Source organism: Micrasema longulum, unplaced genomic scaffold (assembly GCF_059751315.1).
Source record: "Micrasema longulum isolate JH-2025_06_02 unplaced genomic scaffold, ASM5975131v1 h1tg000335l, whole genome shotgun sequence".
NCBI lineage: Eukaryota > Metazoa > Arthropoda > Insecta > Trichoptera > Brachycentridae > Micrasema > Micrasema longulum.
The window spans coordinates 447,232-467,223 of NW_028277539.1; the positions used below are offsets into that span (position 1 = coordinate 447,232).

The 19,992-nt window shown below is 32.3% G+C and overlaps 2 protein-coding genes across 6 annotated transcripts in view; one reads left to right on the forward strand and one right to left on the reverse strand.

The window, feature by feature from the left end:
• LOC148282357 (E3 ubiquitin-protein ligase TRIM33-like) overlaps positions 1-2,874 on the reverse strand; it is a 76,658-nt gene extending 73,784 nt beyond the window's left edge. For 2 of the 3 annotated variants that reach the window (XM_088225209.1, XM_088225208.1), the window contains exon 1: positions 2,342-2,837. In XM_088225209.1, coding sequence (XP_088081335.1) covers positions 2,342-2,479 — 138 coding nt within the window. In that variant the 5' untranslated portion in view covers positions 2,480-2,837. Of the gene's footprint in view, positions 1-2,341 lie in introns of all 3 variants that reach the window. The other variant, XM_088225210.1, reaches the window with a different exon arrangement.
• On the forward strand, positions 960-18,153 carry PIG-B (phosphatidylinositol glycan anchor biosynthesis class B). 3 transcript variants are annotated; one of them, XM_088225211.1, is made up of 10 exons: positions 960-1,055; positions 5,661-5,948; positions 7,179-7,389; positions 9,314-9,458; positions 10,346-10,474; positions 11,914-12,066; positions 12,727-12,828; positions 15,352-15,537; positions 16,025-16,286; positions 16,749-18,153. In XM_088225211.1, the coding sequence occupies exons 2-10, from the start codon at positions 5,673-5,675 to the stop codon at positions 16,842-16,844; spliced, it is 1,560 nt and encodes a 519-aa protein (XP_088081337.1). In that variant the 5' UTR covers positions 960-1,055; positions 5,661-5,672; the 3' UTR covers positions 16,845-18,153. The 3 variants fall into 3 exon arrangements, with proteins under 3 accessions (XP_088081337.1, XP_088081338.1, XP_088081339.1); XM_088225212.1 differs by lacking the exon at positions 960-1,055 and adding an exon at positions 5,171-5,253; XM_088225213.1 differs by lacking the exon at positions 960-1,055 and adding an exon at positions 5,249-5,488.
• The last annotated feature ends 1,839 nt before the right edge of the window (positions 18,154-19,992 follow it).

Consider the following 19,992-nt stretch of genomic DNA (forward strand, 5'->3'; position numbering starts at 1 on the left):
AAAATATTATAATTGCTCATTTTTATACCTACTTCAAAAGGGACAATTTTTAGTGTTTCTCATGTTTTGTTGCGTGCAGTTTTGTGATTTATCAGGATTTTTTTATTCATGAAATATTTTTTTAAAAACTGTTTTTTTTGGGAAATACACGAAACAGGGCCCCGATTACAATGGGAAGTTAACATTTATCTTTAATTTTATCTACAAAGTAAAATTGAATTGGGTTGTGGTCCCGTGGCTAGTGTTTCGGACTCGCGGCTCAAAGGTCCGTGGTTCAAATCCCACTCTACCCCAACTTGATTCCCATTTTCTAATGGTGAGTTATTTACAATTAGTTGGAAATGGTCCTAAAAATTAAATATGTGGGTAAATCATAAAAACGTAAATATTTCTTTTAAAAAAAAAAGAAAAGTTTTCTATATGAAAAGCAGAATATGCATACATTTTTTTATTTTAAACATGTTCAATTATAGGTTACCGATGAAGATACTTTAAATGTTCATGAAAATATACTCATTTTCGTACATAAATATAGATTTTTCTTTAAGGACAGTCGAAGATAACTCTGTTAACTTCCCATTGTAATCGGGGCCCTGGTTGGTGTAAAACCATTATGAATGCAAAAATAAAACAATTTCAAATCTTTAAAAAACCAGACACTTAAACTTCAGTGAAATTTCAAGAAATAAAAAAGTTTCACTTCGAACTGTTTGGAAAATTAACTAAAATTTGAAAAAAGATCATTTTACTAAAGGCAAATTGCCATGTTAAACAAAAGACTTCCGGTAGTTGATTGAATCATAATCCACTAAGCATTAGATAATCACAGTGGACGTGCAAAAATATATAATATTGTCTCATAGAAGTAAATATAAATTTGTTAGTGTCCGCAATAAGAAAATGTTTTTATGAAGTGAACATGAAGAGCTTTCGGCCAGATAAAAAACCCAAATTAACATTGAAAATAAAGAAAGATAGGCTCCAGTGGGCTAAGATCCATAGATATTATATTGTTGAGGATTAGCAAAAGATAACACAAAAAAAAATGAAAAAAGGTAAACTAAATTATTTTCTCTTTGCACATAGTATTGAACTTTTAAAACATCTCGTTCACATTTAGTTTTTAGGGATGAATCACATTTGGAAGCTGTGACGGAAAGTCGCAAATTTGTTCACAAACAATCACAATGTTATGATGAAGTTTACATATTGAAATCTTTAAAACATCATACAGCAATATAGTCGTGTATTAAGATCCAAGGAGCCGGCCATTATATTTTATTAGTGGTTCTATGAATCAGCGGTAACAAGTGCCCTAGAATGTTTTATTGCCATTTCAAGAATCTCTTGAGCCCACCCAACATCTTTATGCTCTATGCAAGCTTTGTACAAGTATGTCTGTCTGGTGCATCTTGCCAATGGGCACATATTATAAAAAAACTTTAAAATGTCCTCATTATTTTTGGCACGAAACTTATCCAGACCTAAACCCTAACGAAAATCTCTGGACTCTGTTTCAAAATAAAAAAAAATCGAAAAAGCTTGGTTCGGTAGCGATATAAGTCAAATGATACAACGTTTTAAATTGAGTATGCCAGATATAATTAAAGCGGTAATTCACTAAAACGGTGGTTTTCCCAAATATTAATACATTTATTTTTATAAGTATAATATTGATAAATATTATATGCATAGTCGAATGATTATATTCATAAATTAATAGGATGAAAACTGAGATAGATCCGAGATGAGATAAACAACAGATGTATATTTTTGTTTTATATTGAGAAAACAATTATTTTGGAAGAACAAGACCATACTTTAAAAAAGAATAAACATGTATAATATATAATACTAAACCAAATATTTTGTAAAAGAAAGAGTATTCATTATGATACATACATAAGCTTCTGATTCGAGGGCAAATTTTTCCCACAAAATGACATTCAATTGTTTAAGGCACCTAATTTTGAATAAACAAACAGGTTGTCTTTAATTATTTCAAAAATAAAGCTAGACCGTAAACCCGTTAAAAAGTTACACTATCAATCTGCACCAGAGAAAATATATTATGACATGAAAGATCGACAATCCATACATAATTGGAATTAATTAAGGAAGTATGAAATGGCAATTAAATAATTACAAACCAATCCTGCACATGAGATTGACTCAAAATAAAACAAACCTATTGAAATATACAAGATTAGTTTACAAACAGCTCATTTCAAGAGCTATCAAACCGGGCATGAAGGTTATATAGATGACAGAATTAAAGGTAATTCATTAAACACTGAAATGTTATTAAAATATGTCATAAAACTATTCAATCAATACTCACATCATTCTGTGCAACATGGTTCTCTTGTGTTTCTTCGAGGACTTCTTCCTTGATTGGCACACTCAAGAGTGGTTCTAAATCCATAAGGGATTGCTCCAGCTCGTCAGTCGGGGGTTGCAAATGATTAATGTTATCCATTCCGATTTTTTAATCTTAGGTGGTCCGTTGAAAATCGTTTAAAACCATCGAAATATCCGTCAGGTTGATTAAAATCTTAACACAGTAATCACATTCGCAAAAAGCCATAAATAAGATGTGTATTAAGGCTTTCCGGGAAAACAAAATGTCGAGAACCGAAAGGAAAAAATCGTGGCTACACTTTCGAAAACTTTCACTCGCGTCAATCCGAACTACGGTGATTATAATTGCACATCTAACCAACAAATAAGATCATTTTTTTACTTAATCGTTATCTCTACAACCCGAAAAACTTAATTAAAAATATCGTCGGTGACGGATCGCCGACCAGACACGGCAAAAAACGACAGCTTCGGACGCCATTGAAATTAAAGCTATTTCTTTGTCTATGAATTATTTTTTAAAAATTGACTATGGTAAATAGAAAAAAGAACATCGAGTCTATGGTAAAGCGTCCAAAAACAAATGAAATTAAATGCAACAGTTGGAATTTATTTTTATCCAGAAAGTGGATGTTTTATCAAAATCTTGCATTATTTTCATTTTGCAATTAAATCATATGTTTATTCTTTCAAAAAAATATGAAAAATCCTTTTTATATGTATAAACCATGTACATATTATATTTTCTTTACTAACTTTGTACAATTTGTGGAAACCTGTTATTGGTTTTGAGTTTACACAATATATGTGTTGTTTGCTTTAAATATATACGTAGAACTGTTGGTTTCCTTAAAAAAAAAATAACACTTATTAAAAAACAAAGATAGTTAAATCGTCTTCTCCGGCTAAGAGTATTTTTCAAGCTTATAAATTGTAAAAATACGGCATGTCCAAATTCAACAAACATTTATAACAAGATGCACCATTGTTGAATAAACGTGGTACGTATATAAAGATAAAGTGATGTGGCGTTCTATTTCTCCTGCCTACCCTTAGCGTATTTTAAAAAAATAGTGCATCAAAAGCAACATTTTTATTTTGAAATACCTTTGTATTCAGTTTTATTCTTCTAATGATAACATTTAGCTACTGTTTGTTTATTGACTAAATATAAATAAACAAAAACAAGGGGAGACCGGGAACAAAAGTAACAAACAAGTTTTAAAAATAATTGCTTTTCTTTAACAAACATTTCTGCTACTAGTATGCGTCTATTCTACTTTCCTTTTACCATTGTAATGTCCGTGTCTCTGCGCTGAACAATTGTGAGTAAATCGTATGAGTGTCAGTAAAATACAACGAAGGTAAGTTTGCGATATATTTTTTTAATGCTTTATATTTCTTTAGGTTAAAAAGTAATTTTAAATTTTTGTCTTTAATGTTTATTTATGAAGATTTTTTTTTGTTTTACATCAAAAATAATCTACTTCTAAATCTGGTTTCTCATTTGAGAGATTTAATTGTCTGATTTCGGGAAATTAAAAATGAGGGATGAAAGTAACAAGTTGTTACTTTCATCCTGATTATGCTAGTAACTTCTTGTATCAGGTTTAAGTTATTTTTTATATTTTTTTTAATAACAACTTGTAGATGCAGGTAGAAAGAATAGAGGGCCATATCAATAGAATTGAATACCTAATCTTAAAAAAGGAAAACTTATAGAGACTGGCAACGCCCGAGATGCTTCTGCTTCTAAGATTATTCTACTCTAACAGTTGATACCCTTTCATTTTCATAAATCTCGACTATTCAATTGCCCGTGCTGATTGCTTTAACAGCTAATCCTACAATGCCATCTACGTCATGTGTGAATGTTGCTTACCCACTAAATATGATTTGTAACTCATTTGTTCCATCTACTTCATCATCTAGACTGGACACTATATCAATATAATAGATCGATTTAGCAGTTCTATCTACTTCTTCAATTACTTCACATAGTTCAACATTTAAACTTTTAAGTGAGCAAAATATTCATAGCAAGCCAAGCAAAGGAAAACAATAGTTTTCTTTCTACAATATTGAACCCATGTCAAAAGCAGGATCCCGCAAAAACAATGGAATGGGAAGGATATGAAGGAAATTGGCAATAATGACAGACACCCAAAAAAGTTTGAAATTCAGGAAGAAGAAATAAAAAAACGGTAGGCCACATCAGCTAAAAGATCTGTGCTCAATGATGAACCGAATATTAACCCGAAAAAAAGCTCCCAAAAAAGTATAAAATGAAAAAGAAAGTAAAGAATATAAAGAATATTCCTGTTTTATTTTTGTTGAGCTGTTTTCGTGTGTGGTGCAAAGTGGGTGCAGTGTTTAGAGCGCCTACTTTGGGCTCAGGTGAGTTGCACTAATAGTAAGCTGAGCTATGTTTATCAAAATAGGGAAATATCCCTAGGGGCCGGGATGGTTACCGTCGTTTGCATAATTAGTATTCTTTTTAATCATCAAATTAAAAAAATATAAACTAAGAAAAAAAAATTTTTGATAAGAAAAAACAACTATAAGCAAACGAAAGGTATGAACACAAAATTGAAAGTTGATAATTTCATCCCTGGGGTGGTATTCTAAACGCAAAAACACGCGTAGAAAACACATTTATAACGCATCTTTAAGCACTAAATACACGCTAACAGAGCGATCTCTTCGCGCGCAATTCCGTTCAGTATACCAGCCCCGGTCTCCCCTACGAAAAACAATACGATACTAAAAACAGCAGTTTGTTTTTTATTTCATAGACAATAAGTAAAACATAACTAAGAAAGTTTTATAAGTTGTCGGTACTGTCGCTACAATAAAAAATAGACGCTTCCAAAATTTGTCGTGATTTGTCGCGTAAGTAAATTTTAGGTTATAGTTGTGAAGTTATTTAAAAATAAAATACAAATATTGACACAATTCAATAAAAACCTCTGCAAATATTTGCTCTTATTGATAGAACGTTTATATATTTTATAATTTGTCCATTCTTTTAATTTTTAATTCACGATTTCGCGTTTAAAACTATCGTCGTGGGGGATTATTTTTAGTTGTGTTTTTATCTGAAGAGAAAATAACTTCTTCGTAGCGTGTAATAACATTTATAATTTTAAGCTAAAACTCATTATAATCCTTTAGGTTTTTCAAGTGATAATAACCTGTTTAAGTTTTACGTTACAGTTATGAGCGTTAAACTGTGTCGAGGTAAACGATATTGAATTACAAATATACACTCGGTTCTTTTAAAATGTTTTTTATTGCAGGATTACGCTGGTATGCTCGTAAAGATGGGCGTCGTGTCGAGTTTGACGCAATTCCACGTTCTTGGCTTTTTAATAGCAGTGAGATTGGCTTCAGTATTCTTAGTTCAGACCTGGTATGTGCCTGATGAGTACTGGCAGAGCTTGGAAGTCGCCCATAAGTTGGTGTTTGGCTATGGGCACCTGACCTGGGAATGGACGAATGGAATAAGAAGCTATTTGCATCCTTTAATAATTGCCGGCGTCTATAAAGTTCTGGATTTGTTGACCATCGATTGCGCTGAACTTCTGGTAATATATATTTTCAATTAGATTTATGATACTTCATCGGATTTCGACATCTTACACGATCTTTCATTGCCTCAATACTTAATCTCAATCCGTAAAGATGAATTGTTTTGTTATGACAGAACCGATTCAAAATGGAGGGAAAATAGAAAAACAACTGAATATCATGTTTTGATATCAAATCTTGCGTTTTTAATAATTGTGAAGGTTCAGACACCATAATAAAATGTTTTTTGATTGTAAATAAATTGGTATTTATTAAGTTATTTTCAAACCAATGTTTGAGGTTATAAGGCTTAGTAAATCACCTTTAAAAAATTCAACATGTCCACATTGAAAACATCTTTATTCAGTAAACTGTATACATAAATAGAAAAAATCAACTTACCACCACTGAGGTATAATTAAATAGAGATGGTATGCTTCATAGAATGATAGTTTCAAATTATGTTCTGCAAAAAGGCGATGTCGCGTCAACATTTCAGTTCAAAACGCATTGTGGAGTAAAAAAGACTGTCTATGGCAGTTTTCACGTGTATATCAATTATGGTAACAGAACTATTCTTTTTTGATATTTTTATGTATTTTTTAATTCCAATAAAAAATAAATTATTTCAATATACAAAATAATTATTTCCTAGGGTCGGTTTAGGTTTACATTTCAGCTTGTTAGGTAAAAACCTGCATCGAGTCAAAAACTATTAGATAAGTTTAAATAATTCATCATCGTCACTCCATATCCGCTCCCTAGTTTAAGCATATGGTGTCCACAAAGAGCCTAGCATATCTGTTGTCTGCCAGCTCCTGAGCATTCTCCCAAGTCGGGTTCGCGTCTCGTCGTTCTGATATAAACTGCCGACAAACAGTCAGCAGCGGACGTCGAGAACCTGATGAAGCAGGCAGCCTGGTTAAAGCTCTCAGGAGGCATCTGCATTATATGATCTGGCCAACCTTATCGCCTCCACTTGATGACAGTTGTCACCGGAGTTTGCTGCATCCATTCTTTTATCACTTCATATTTATTCTCAAAATTTCATGTGCTTTCGGCGGAACTAAGGGACGCGGGATTGACATGCCGGTGATAGGGTCCCCTGGCGGCGTTTGGTGATGTCCACATGCTCCACTTAGGAGCTGATAATGAAAAGAAGAAGATATATTTAAAAAATAAATATTCTTATGTACGGATACATAGAAAAATATGTTTTTGTAAATGAATTATTAATTGCCTTCTAGATCCTTCTTCCGCGTATCCTCCAAGCGCTGCTGAGTGCGGCTGCGGACTATTCCCTGTACAAGTGGAGCGGCAACCACAAGTGGGCCCTGTTTCTGATCGTCTCACAGTGGTTCTGGTTCTACACGGCTTCCAGGACGCTGGTCAACAGTGCAGAGTCTGCCCTGATCACCATCGCTCTGGCTAGATTCCCCTTCCAACCCAATCGTCCCAGTAAGTCTGTGATTGAACCCGAAGTAAATAAACTTGCATGATTCGATTACAATTAACGACCTCGAGCAATAAATACACAACTAGAGACGGATAAGTGCAATGCACTGCCAAGTAAAAATATGTACGAATAATCTTATGTTCAAAATGTAAAGAAATGCACTCCCAGTGGTTTTGGTCAGGAGCCGCCTATGAAGGCAACATTATTTTGTGTAAAAAACTTTCCCTTATCTTTGTGTCAGAGCGGAATATAGAATGCAATTCTATGTGTGAAATAAAATCAGAATTCTGGAGGAGTGCTTTTGATTCGATGGCTACTCGGGTAAACATTTTGAAAAAGGAAATCGAGTAAAGATAAATCCACCTCATAGTTTACTGTTTGGTGCATTCCCTTACTTTGCTTTAGGTTCTGGGTTTGATTGCTGGCAGGATTGACATTAAATAAAATTTAAAAGTATGGTTTTTATTTAGTATTTGCGTTTTTACGATTTACTTAAATATTAAAATTTGGGGATCATTTTCTTGATCATCATCATTCCCTTTCCGCACTTAATGGTGCATCTTCTTGCGGTGCCTTATCAAGTCTCCCCGACGTTGGAGATCACTACAGCGAAAGCAATTTGGTCCTGCGCTACTCCGAGGCCAGGACAACTGTTACTGCTTGTTATTTATTTATGCTTTATTAAGTTAGTTCATAACATCTTAAGAACTAATATAAACTTTTAATAACATTACAATTTTTTTATCAAAATTTCTCAATGACATATTTTTTCAAATTAATTTTTAATATTTTAATCTCTTTTATTTCTTTAGGTAACTCATACAGTGAGTTTTGAGATTCTGTTTTTCTCCTCATTGGTAATCTTATCTTTTTTTTTATCCCTTGTTTCATATGTATGACATTGTTGGTTAAATTTTATTATTGTTTTTATTTTATTCATTCCCTTAATTATTTTATGTATAAAAATTGCTACATTATATTTAATTTGCTGCTTTACTGTGAGCAAGCCAATTTCTTTGTGCATTCTTTCTACATTGGAATAGATATTTCTTTTGGGTATTATCCTCATCGCCTTATTTTGAAGAATTTGTATTTTTTTAATTTCTCCTTCATTATGTACTTGCCATAGTGATTCCTGGGAAAATATGACCAGAAAGATTTCTCGTTGCCTTCTCTGGTGGATTTTTCTGTCAGGGTTACCTTCCCTTAGCTGGTTGGCTCTGGTTTGGAGGTGCCTGAAACTCGCCTTTCATCCTCTTGTTATCTGCCGTGATCACACTGTTATGAGGGTAATCAAATGGTGCATAGGGCACTGCACTGGTACACCAATTGCAGCGTATCTTGATAAATTTTTTTGTTAGATGAAGGTAAGATGATCAGTCGTACGCTTCAGGTGCCAGTCCAGGGACTCATAATATTCTGGTGTAAAAACACCCTTTTAAATAAATATTTCATATCAACCATGTTAGGAATCGAACCCAAGACCTCTCGCATGGTAGGCAAACGCTCTGACCACTACACTACGAGCTGACATTTTTTTTCCATTTTCTTATAGTCGTAAATAACCGTTTTGGCACAGAATAGGGAAGCTTGTGCCACAGTGATCACCAACATCGGGGGAAGAGATGTTCTGGATTATATTTTTTCTGTGAAAAGATTCCAAGGCAACCGGATTTTAAAGAGATGAATCCACTAGACCTGTAAATCTGACAGGAACTATAAAAGGGTTACTGATAGTAGTCAAAAACTCCATTGCGTATTCAAAGAGAAAGGGACAAGACCAAATAATGTAGAGATAAAAATCAAAACTGCTATGGCATTTCTATTTTAGCATTGGTTGTGATATTGCAATCCCTGTAGTGAAATGTTAAAATACTCGCTTCACTGGGGGCTTAAATATGAACAATATTATGTGTAAATTTACAGAAGACAATGGCTGGCTTTGCTTGGCTGCTCTATCCTGCGCAATCCGCCCAACGGCGGCCATTATTTGGTTCCCCCTATGCGTATACAATATTGTGTCAGCTGTGAACAAGAAGCGTCTGATCGCCCTCTACTACATCCCCATTGGGTAATATTTCTTTATTTTTGTAATTCAATGATGCACACAGAACTTGTTAGAGAAACAGTAATAGGTGACATTTTGTGTACATATCGTTAGCTCAATGCTATTATAAGTAGTCATTTCAAATTTTGGCGGATTTGGTGTTTTTAAAATAATGAAGTTATTTTTTAGCAAATTTTATATTTAGAGGCTTCTTTGTACTCTTATTAAAGAGATTTCACAATATTATTATGGTTTAATTGAATTATATTGGTTCTTGTTGAAGTAACATGATGATTTATGTAGCCAAAAATTTTGATCACCACTACATTTTTGACGTCTAGTTTTAAGAACCCACAATATCTTCAGTTTATTATAGATACACTTTAATCAATTATGTGTTTATTTATTTCTTGAGTTTAATATTTGTGATATTATGTCATATTTACGCTAAGTATACATTTGTACATGTAATTAATTTGTAAATGTTTCATTATGTATTGTGTTAAACAGAAAATTCTAAGTTGCTTTCTTCGATCAGCACCTTAGATTTCCGGTGAAATAACTTGGGGTGGTTGTGTGTCATCGATCTACTTGTACCCACAGCTTTTAAAATAGAAGTTGTAAAATAAAAATTGATAAATATGTAAACAAAGATGAAGATCCTTTTCTGTCTGGGATTTAAAGGGTTATATCCTACCATTGGCTGTTGTTACTTTAGACTCTGTCAAATCAGCAAATGGTACCATGTGTAGACACTTAAATCAGCCCCCAAGGACAGGTCATAAACCCTTAATGGCCTATATTTCCATATTCCTTTCCCTAAAAATTGCTTCAATTCCGTTATTTATTTTTATTAACAATTTTGGTAAATAAAATGCTTCTAAATCCATTGTAAACTGATACATTTTCAGTATTTCTATTTTGGGACTGTCCACACTCCTGGATTCTTACTTCCACGGGGAGCTGATCTTTACTCCATGGGAGTTCTTGAAGATAAATGCCATCAATGAAATCGGAAGCTTTTATGGGAGTCAACCATGGTAAGATTTTATTTTTATTTATTTATACAAAGATAAGAATAAATAAATAAGTAGGTAGGAAGAAATTGCCTTACGGCAATATGCCCGTTCTTATGCCCGGCAATAATAAGATACATATTATATGAGTTATGAATTTCATTGTGAGATGCCATATCTATTTCTATGGCTGGATCTTTAATTCTTATGTATGATGAGTGTCGTTGAATGAATTCTACGTAATTTGATTGTTATTTATGTTTTGTATTTATTAAAATGATTTTTTTATTGGACCAAAATAATATTACAAATAAAGTAACATATTTAAGGTGTTAAATTGGAACAACATATCAGGTTAAGCAGATTTGAGCAATGGCTAGGTATCATGAACGCATAATACTCTCCAATAGCAAGAGTATTTGCCTCTTAAACATGTGAAAGATGTCGATTTCCAAAATGATCATGTTGAGCTGCCTGACAAAGGCAGGTTGGTTCTGGAAGCCTTGACGTAAAACAGTCTGTGCTGACGTTGATGGAGGTATTTATCAGGAATATTAAATCTGTGACTCCAAAATGGCCAAGTTCTCAATATAACCTCTTATCAGCCTGAAAAAATAAATCAGTATGAACACATCCCTTCTAAGTTGCAAACTGTTGGTCCCCAGCATGCCTAAGAGGAATGCAGTGGGATAAAGCCATACTCCCCAATATCACGTGATGTAAATGAATGTTTGTCATTCTTACGTATCTTCTTCTCCTTCAATGGCACTACAGCACATATCTGAATCAAACCACATCCTTGAAATAGAAAAGGTTCAAAAGCGATTTTTGCGATATTCATATCTTAAAGGAAATAATTGTTTTCCATTTTTGTATCCATCATTATTTCTAGCAGGGATGCTGGATTACAAAACCCTCGAATCTCGAAACATTTCTATAAGCTGATTTCTGGAAGTATATGTATATAATCCAAATATACTGAAAGAGATCAGTTTGTATGTTCCCAATAATTATACTAGAGCGAGATTTCATGCACTGTTTTACACACTCGGAAGCCGTACAAATGCAAGTCAGAATTCACCTATTAATAGGGATATTCGATTGATGAATACGGCTTCTGCGGATAATATGGATCTATTTTCTGTACATATCGGCAGTTTAGCAGCTATCTGCTTTCTATTAATTAATTTCTAACTTATGTTTACAGTCTGCATTACGTGACGGGTTAAACAGTCCGTAAAGTAATTCAGACTACAATTGTCAAATAAATATCGAGCCTTGGCTTCCATTAACTTTTGCCTCCAACTTCTGCCATCTGCTGCAACCTTCCAGTAGTTAGAATGCATATTTTTTTACGTCATCTTTCCGTCGCAGCCTCGGTTTACCGACCTTTCTTCTGCCTCCTGAATGTCCACCTGAGAGTCTTTTCCTTATGTATAATGTTAGTAAATTAATATTTGCAGGTATTGGTATTTTGCTATCGGCTTTCCTACTGTGATGGGGATTAATCTCATCCCATTGTTGTGCTCTGCGGTGGAAGCTATAAGAGACAGAAAAGTATTCAAGAGACAGCTCCTGCTACTCTTCGTTATTTTCTTCACAGTTTCAGTTTACAGGTAATTATTACTAATAAAACTAAAAATATTTTTATAACAAGGTTACATATGTCAAAAACAACTGAACAAATCCTAAATTGTTGAAAACTGGTTGAGATTACTGAATGGCCTTCTTTATCGTGTATTACTAACATCACGCTTTCATTTGGAGGCACAGTGAGCTTTTTTGGGTTGCTATGCCGTGTCGTTTGCTCTCCTTTCTGACGTTTTGGATCACATTTTAACATCACATACAACTCTGACGATAGACTCTGTAGTGCGATCGAAAACGACTCACGGCGTAACAACCCAGAAAAACTCATTGTGTAACTGAACAGCCGTGAAAATCTAAGAAATTTACTTTTTGGCATTTAGTCACTATTTTTCTCAGCAGGGGATTTGTTTATTTATTTATTATTTCACATTATGACAAAATTTATGCATTTTAAAATTTTAATAAAATTATGTATTATTTAAGTCAAAATATTTTTTTTCATGATGTTTTGAAGGTGCTACCTGAAATTTTATTTTAACAGTAATATGTATTACATAATTGTTTTCTGTTATGCCAGATATTTCTTGAATCCAAAGAAAAACATCATCAGCATCCGAAATGCTGTGAAAGTCAAAGAAATTTAATGCACAATTTTCTTACTACTTTTTATTATACATTTTTTTTAGTTTTCTTCCTCACAAAGAGTTCCGTTTCATCTTGTCGCTGGTACCTATCGCCACCTTCGTTACTCAGGACACCTTGTCTCGGTGGAGCAGAAAAGCTAAAGGGTAAGCTTACTATCACATGATATAATTTAATAAGCGTATGAGTATTTCTTTTGGAATTCAACAGAATAATTTACCTTTGCATACATTATTATTCTATAAACATACAATTCCCTTATATCTACAACCCCTAACTCTTCAAATAACTAGACCCTGGGGTACCAGAAGGGCTTTTTTTAAATGATTTTTATGATTGATTTTTGAGCAGACTCGGGAGGTTTCAGTATTAATTTGTTAATGCCTCCCCATCCTATTATGCCATAAGTTGTAACTGATTTACATAACAAATCATAATATAATGAGAAATTTAGTTGCTGCGGAAATTGGATTTAAAAATGTTTTTTTTACATGCAGTAAAAATTAGAGCAATTGTATGGTAAATTAAAAAAAAAAAATTAAGAACTACATCACAAGTTTTTGTAAATCAACCAATCAATTACAGTGTTGTTGTATGTTGTGATAGATTTCCAGGTTTACGGATAGCCATCTTTTTCAACTTTTAGTGTATTTTGAGGCTAGGTGGCTCTACTTTTAAACACCACTACAACTCACCGACGAAAACTCGTGACGGCACGGGCGGAGTAAATACAAAACTTAAAAAAAACATAGTAATGACAATACGATACATAAAAAATATTTTTTGTCTTAGTTTGATAGTCTTAATAGACTTCCCGATTGTTTGAATTGAATTATAGTCCTTAAAATGTAACATGATTAGAATGACAGTTGTCAGAAAAAGTAACTACATAACTTTGTAGTAACGTCAAAGGAGTTATTTATATTGACACACGAAAAATCATTTGTATCTGGCGTGTTAAATATTTTTTTTATTACAATGCTTGAAACATAAATCAACATAAATATATAAAATTAACTTTAAAACTAAAATAAACCTTATTATTAACGACATTCTTACAAGGTTACATCATTTTGCGAAAATGTTTGAGATGGGACAAATTGATCAATGTAAATTGATTCAATAAAAAAATTATTCGTTTGATGTTGTTCATGAAAAAAGTATAAATGTCTCATTTTTTGGTGAGCAATTATGTTAAACACACTATAATAGGCTTGTTTTTTCGTTTTTTATATCAATTTTCGGAAACTGGGTTTCATGATTGCATGAAATAACTCATAAAATCGATTTAATCAGTGATCAGTAATTTCCCATCACTAATGAAATTAGTTTTACAGCTGTCATTCTAATCAAGCTATATTTTAAGGACTATAAGTATGAGATGTTAGTAATCAACTCAAAAATACGAGAAAATTTTCTAATTTTTATTGTTGCGTATTGTATATTTATTTTATTTTATTTGGGAAATCAATAGTTCTACATACATATTTATAGTAAACAAACAGATATAATGTATAAACTCAGAACTAATAACAGATTTCCACAAAGTATACAAAGTTAGTACACTCTTTATAAAATAAATTCTATTATACAAATATATAAAAAAGAAAAGAATTTTAAATGAATAAGTCACTCAGATACCAACATCATATTAAAATTCCATACAAGTCATGGTCAAAATAGCTTTGTCTTCAAAGGTGTGAAAAATTATAATTATCTTTCTAATGAACTAAAAACTATTAAAAATAATATATCAATAAATAAATTTAAAGTTAATCTAAAGAAATTTTTTGAACTCGTGTAAAAACGACATTAAATTTTAATTAGTATGAATGTCTTATTGTTTTATGTTTTTTCTTTATATATCCTATGTTTATATTTTTCTTTTCATGTACTCGTATTTAAAATGATATAAACTCTTATAAATAAACAACTTAAACAGTGTAAGTCACTCTCCAAGCACAAGAGTTAGTCTCTTTTTTTGGAGAGCTACAGTGATAACATTTACTAGATGTGTAAAAGTAGTTGTGTTTAGAATTTTACAAAAACTTGTACTTTTTATGAAATTTATGAATAAAAAAAAATTTCACTTTAATTTGAATACAACATAATTCTATATCGTCGCTTGAAATGAATACAACGTAAGTAATTTTTTTTATGCATTTGAGATTATGATTGAATATTGTTCAGCATACAAAATAGCATCTATCTCTGTCATTTGAATGAAGAAATTGTTAACAGAAAAGAGGTAAAACACATTTTATGTATAATGCGCTTTTCAAAGAAGATGTATATTTCTTGAAATACAGCGTAAGTCAGTAAGTAAACAGTAGTACAGTAGTTAATATTTGTTTGTATAAAACGCTCTTCATGTATACCTTAAAAACAAAATATTTGGTGAAAAAAAACCGCTAAAATTTCGTACAAAATATGTAACTGATTTATGAAGTTTTTTTATTGTCTCCTGTAAAGTTATCATTTTGTGACTGCGTTGTATTCAAAATTAAGGTGACGATATGTTGTCTATCTAAAGAATTTATCAATAATTAGTCTCAAGTATTTTATATGGTGTGCCTATTATAGTTATATACCTAGAGCTTCATAGAAACTTGCCAAGTAAATCTGAAGCACTGATTTTTCCTTCTTAATTATTATTTTTTTCATTTCAGATTATACGTGTACCTGGTGTTTGCGATCATTCTGTTGGGTAACATTATTCCTATTGGCTACGTGAGTTTGATCCATCAGCGTGGAGTGTTGGATGCCATGCCCTTGCTGAGAGAAATTGCCAACAAGCATCCTTCCAACACATCTCTTCTCTTCCTGATGCCCTGTCACTCTACACCGCTTTACAGGTACAGATAAAAGATTTATATTTCTACCTTTCGTATTTATTTTTTTAACCCTTTAAGTGCCATAATCATTACGCGCTCTCTATTTCCGTGCTCCGAGGGCAAGCCATACAAAAATGGCAAATAAAGATGCGTGCCTTTTGATGTACTAAAAAATTCAAAATTCAATGGGACTATAAAATATACATGTAAATCACGGGAAAACGCAAATTGCAGGGACTTAATTTTGAGGTTTCATTGTATTTGTGATTTACCTACATATTTAAGTTTTAATGCATTTTTAATTACATAGTCATAAATGACAAATATTTGTTTTTATGGTATATATACAAGTATCTGTTCTTGAACTGTCACTGGAACCATAAGACTGACCACCTTACCTTCTTGTGAAGTGTAATCGAGATACACTGCGTTTGGTCTTATATGCACCATCGGATGCGGATAGGGGGTATGATGACGATGAACCTTAGTTTTGTTTGTTTTCTTCCAGCCACCTGCACGTCAACATCCCCATCCGCTTCCTGAGCTGCGAGCCCAACCTGGACGGGAAGGCGGAATATCGGGATGAGGCTGAGCAGTTCTATCGAGACCCGCAGACCTGGTTCCAGCGAGAGTACCTGAACCAACAGGTCGGGGAGAACAACAAGAAGTCCAAACTTCCCTCGCATCTGATCACCTTCGACAAGTTGGTACCGCAGATAGGAAACATCCTGGCATACTATAACCCCGTACACACAATATACCACGCAGACGTAAGTCCTCAACCCATTACATTATTTATTTTATGAAGAGATGTGTGCATGAGAAAATGTATAAATGTAGAGGAAGCGAGGTCTGTATGCAGAGACAGAGTGATATGGCGTTCTATCCTCTCTGCCTACCCCTATGAAGAAACGGCGTGATAGTTTGTTGTTGTTGTTGAGACGAGCTTTTAACTTTATAAGTGCAATATCTCACAACTAGTAAATTTGTTACCAATTTGTTACAGAAACGCGACCATCAAGTCTCCCCATTCAATTATTTTTAGAATACGGGACTTGATTATTAACGATGTATAAAACATTTAAAAATCATTGCTGTACTGATTTACAAGTCCCTGTATGCGGTTAACTTGTGAATTTAATAAATAATTAGTATTTTGATGATGACTGTTGAAATTAAATAAGTTTATTGTATCTTTAATTGTACACTTCTAACTAATTGCTTGATCATAGATCCTGCTTGAAGACCGGCTAGGACACAATGTTTTGATACACGAACGTGTTGCCAGGAGTACAGCCAAACCTACCCCCAAGAAACAAGAATCATAAAAAAAACTACAATTATCTGCTGACAAAAACAATACAAAAGGGTTATAAATGTCAAAACAGGGTAGAAAATAATTTAGGGGCGCTGGTGCTCCTATGTCTTTTCCCTTACGGCGACACTTTAAAATCAGCAACAGTGAAAAATAATGTGATCTTGTTATAACCAATCGCAAAACAAGCCGCTTATAATTTGGTGTTGCCAGCGTTAAAATCAATTATATCCGAATTTTACTGGTTTCTACCCTTTTTGACTGAAGTATCTCAAACTTGCCTATGACCACAGTTCTCGTTTTCGCCTTGACTACTGTTTTGACAGTTTTTTTTTTTAATCCCCCTTTTAAACAGCTCTGTGTTGTAAATCCATGTCATTTTTGTATTTAATTGTAATTCTGACAGTAGAATACGTATTTTTTTATAAATCATTAAAAAGTACAAATTATACTGTATTTTTAAGCAACCATTAGAACTGCCATAGCGCGCGCATAAACAGTTACATGTTTTCCACAGAACTTAAGAATAATTATTTTTCAATATTAATGCAACTTAAAAATATAAAAATCTTCCTCAAATCTTTATTGATATGATAAAATGTACATAAATATTTAACAGACAGGCCTACAGATCTATTATCAATGTTGTGTAAAAATAATTATGTCCGTAATCGACAATCGTGAAAAATTTTTTGATAAATATTTTGAATATATCTGAATCTATGTAAACACATACTGGGTTTTGACTATCAGGATTTTATCTAAATAGATTTCTCAACAGATAGTGACGGATCATAAGCCCTATAAATGCCCAGACTACCATACATACTAATAATCCATGTGGGCCTGTTAAAATATCTGAATCTGACTTCTCTGCGAAGAATTTTACTAAAATGAATTTTGTAGCTATAAATATTATTTTTAAACCCCTCCAGGGGGGCGATTACGAACGCTATCTACATCGGTACATAACGAGATAGTATACTTAACTCCTCTGCTATTTCTATCTACAGAGGCATTATGAATCCGGCTCTACCGAAATGTGTATACGCATTGTTTTCAGGAAGACACGGCTATTGATGAAATAAAATTAAATAGTGTATTTATTTTTAGTGACAAAATTTCTTCCAAAGAATTGCCATTACATCTTACGGCACATGCGCATAATGTCACCTTAAATGTCAAATGAACTGACACATGTGTTGGTGGTGCTGTCTTAACTCTCAAACATTACTCCGCCCTCAATGGCAAATTAGAATTGACTCATTTCTCTTTCGTATTTTAAATGGGCTTCTGTGATGAAAGTAGCTACCTTTAAACAATTTTTAAATTAAAATAAATCACAACTAAGTGCTTACTTGAATATGATTTTAGTCATTTCCAGTGCACAGATAATTGAGAAACTTAATCTTCGACTGTGAAAACTGGAAGATACTGGCTTGATACTTTATCTACATAATCGCTTTGGAGAATCCAACTTTATATATCTTTTTATTGTAATCGCCCCCCAGATCCAAATATTTTTTTTCAAATGTTTAAATTTTAGTTTAACAATCACAGAATTCTGGAAAATAAAAAAAATCGTTCTGTGTTCTTTCAACGTCAATATTTTTCTAAAATTTAAATTTAGTGCATATAATAAATAAGTCTAAATGTTAAATTTTAAGATTGTTTTTCTCATAGGAAAATTTTGAACTGTGTCTTTTTATTATTTGACTATCATTAGTAAATATTTTTATGGTAATGTTTTTCACATTTCATGAAAATAGTAATTAGAGACTGGCTTCTCAAAATATAACTAAGTTTAGAATTTAACTTGCCAATGACTTTTTTATTAAACAAAAATGTATTATGTATGTAGTTACAACGTTAAGATTGTAAACCTTAAATCACATTTATAAATCACGTAGTTTTAAAATAAGAATTATAATTCTAGTTTTCAAAAATATGAAATGGGAGAAAAGCAATTCAGGCGACGCATTACATTTTCTATACTGTTATATTTTACAAATGTTTTATTTTATTTAAAAAACTTTATTATTTTGCAATAAAATGTAATTTTAAAAGTACTTTAATTTTATTTCATCGACTGTAAGCGTGGTTTTCCACACAAAATTTGACTCTCGAGACCCATAGTCTCGGACTCCGATCTTTTCTAGAGCAGACTAACCGAATTGGTCCGTAATTACAAGAAGACCTAAAAAATAACACAGACTCGACAAGAACTCACACCTGCATATTTATATAATCACGATTTGTAATCAGCCAATCAATATTTTTTAAATCGAAATTTATAGTATGTATATTGAGATTTAAAATGCGTAAAAGATAAACATGGTGCGTGTTTTTTTTAATTCATTTATCAATAAATAAACACCCAGAATATGAAAATCTTAAATTAATTTATTCCATTTTCAAACACTAATGGCGCCACTTCAAAAGTATTTGCTTCATATGAAAATTAAGCAAGTATAGATGTTTAATGACACACAGAATGATGAATTTCTCAGAGTGTGCAAAGTGATCACTTAAATAAATTGTACATTACAAGTCCAATCAGTACTAAAACAAATTGTAATTGATCAAAAAATATTTTAAAATAAACAATATTTTCATTTCAGTATGTGTTAGAATTAGTAATATTATTGCTCATTATCTTAAACTTATTGTAAAATATCAAATGGAACTGATATTAGTAGCGTGTTTTAATGATAGTATTATATTGTGTGTTTATAGGTTATATTGTTGGTTTTCGCGGAAATTTAAAAACTAAGGGACGGAGTGTAAATTGTTCTAAGAGAAGCTAAAGAATGTAAAAAAATAATGTTTCTGGTTTTTGTTAACCACAAATAATTATTACTATAAATTAATGATAAATTCATTCATTATCCTTTCCCCACCTAGTAATTCATAAGTCACTGCATCAGTACACCCAATCACGGCGTATCTTGATCATTTTTGTTACATGAAGGTGAAATGATCAGACTAAAGCTTCAGGTGCCTTTTTAAATAAACATTTCATGTCAGCCATGTCAGGAATCAAACCCGAGACCTTTTAGATGGTAGGCAAACATGCAGACCATAAGGCGAACGTAATGAATACTTATAATCTGAATTAAATCCTTAACCAAAATATTTTGTAATTTTATGTTTGAATAGGG

Bases quoted from the DNA above. Each gene is read 5' to 3' on its own strand.
- PIG-B (XM_088225211.1), top strand. From the start codon at position 5,673: ATGCTCGTAAAGATGGGCGTCGTGTCGAGTTTGACGCAATTCCACGTT. The intron at 5,949-7,178 runs GTAATATATATT...ATTGCCTTCTAG, and splicing joins TCGATTGCGCTGAACTTCTG to ATCCTTCTTCCGCGTATCCT. The intron at 9,459-10,345 runs GTAATATTTCTT...ATACATTTTCAG, and splicing joins CTCTACTACATCCCCATTGG to TATTTCTATTTTGGGACTGT.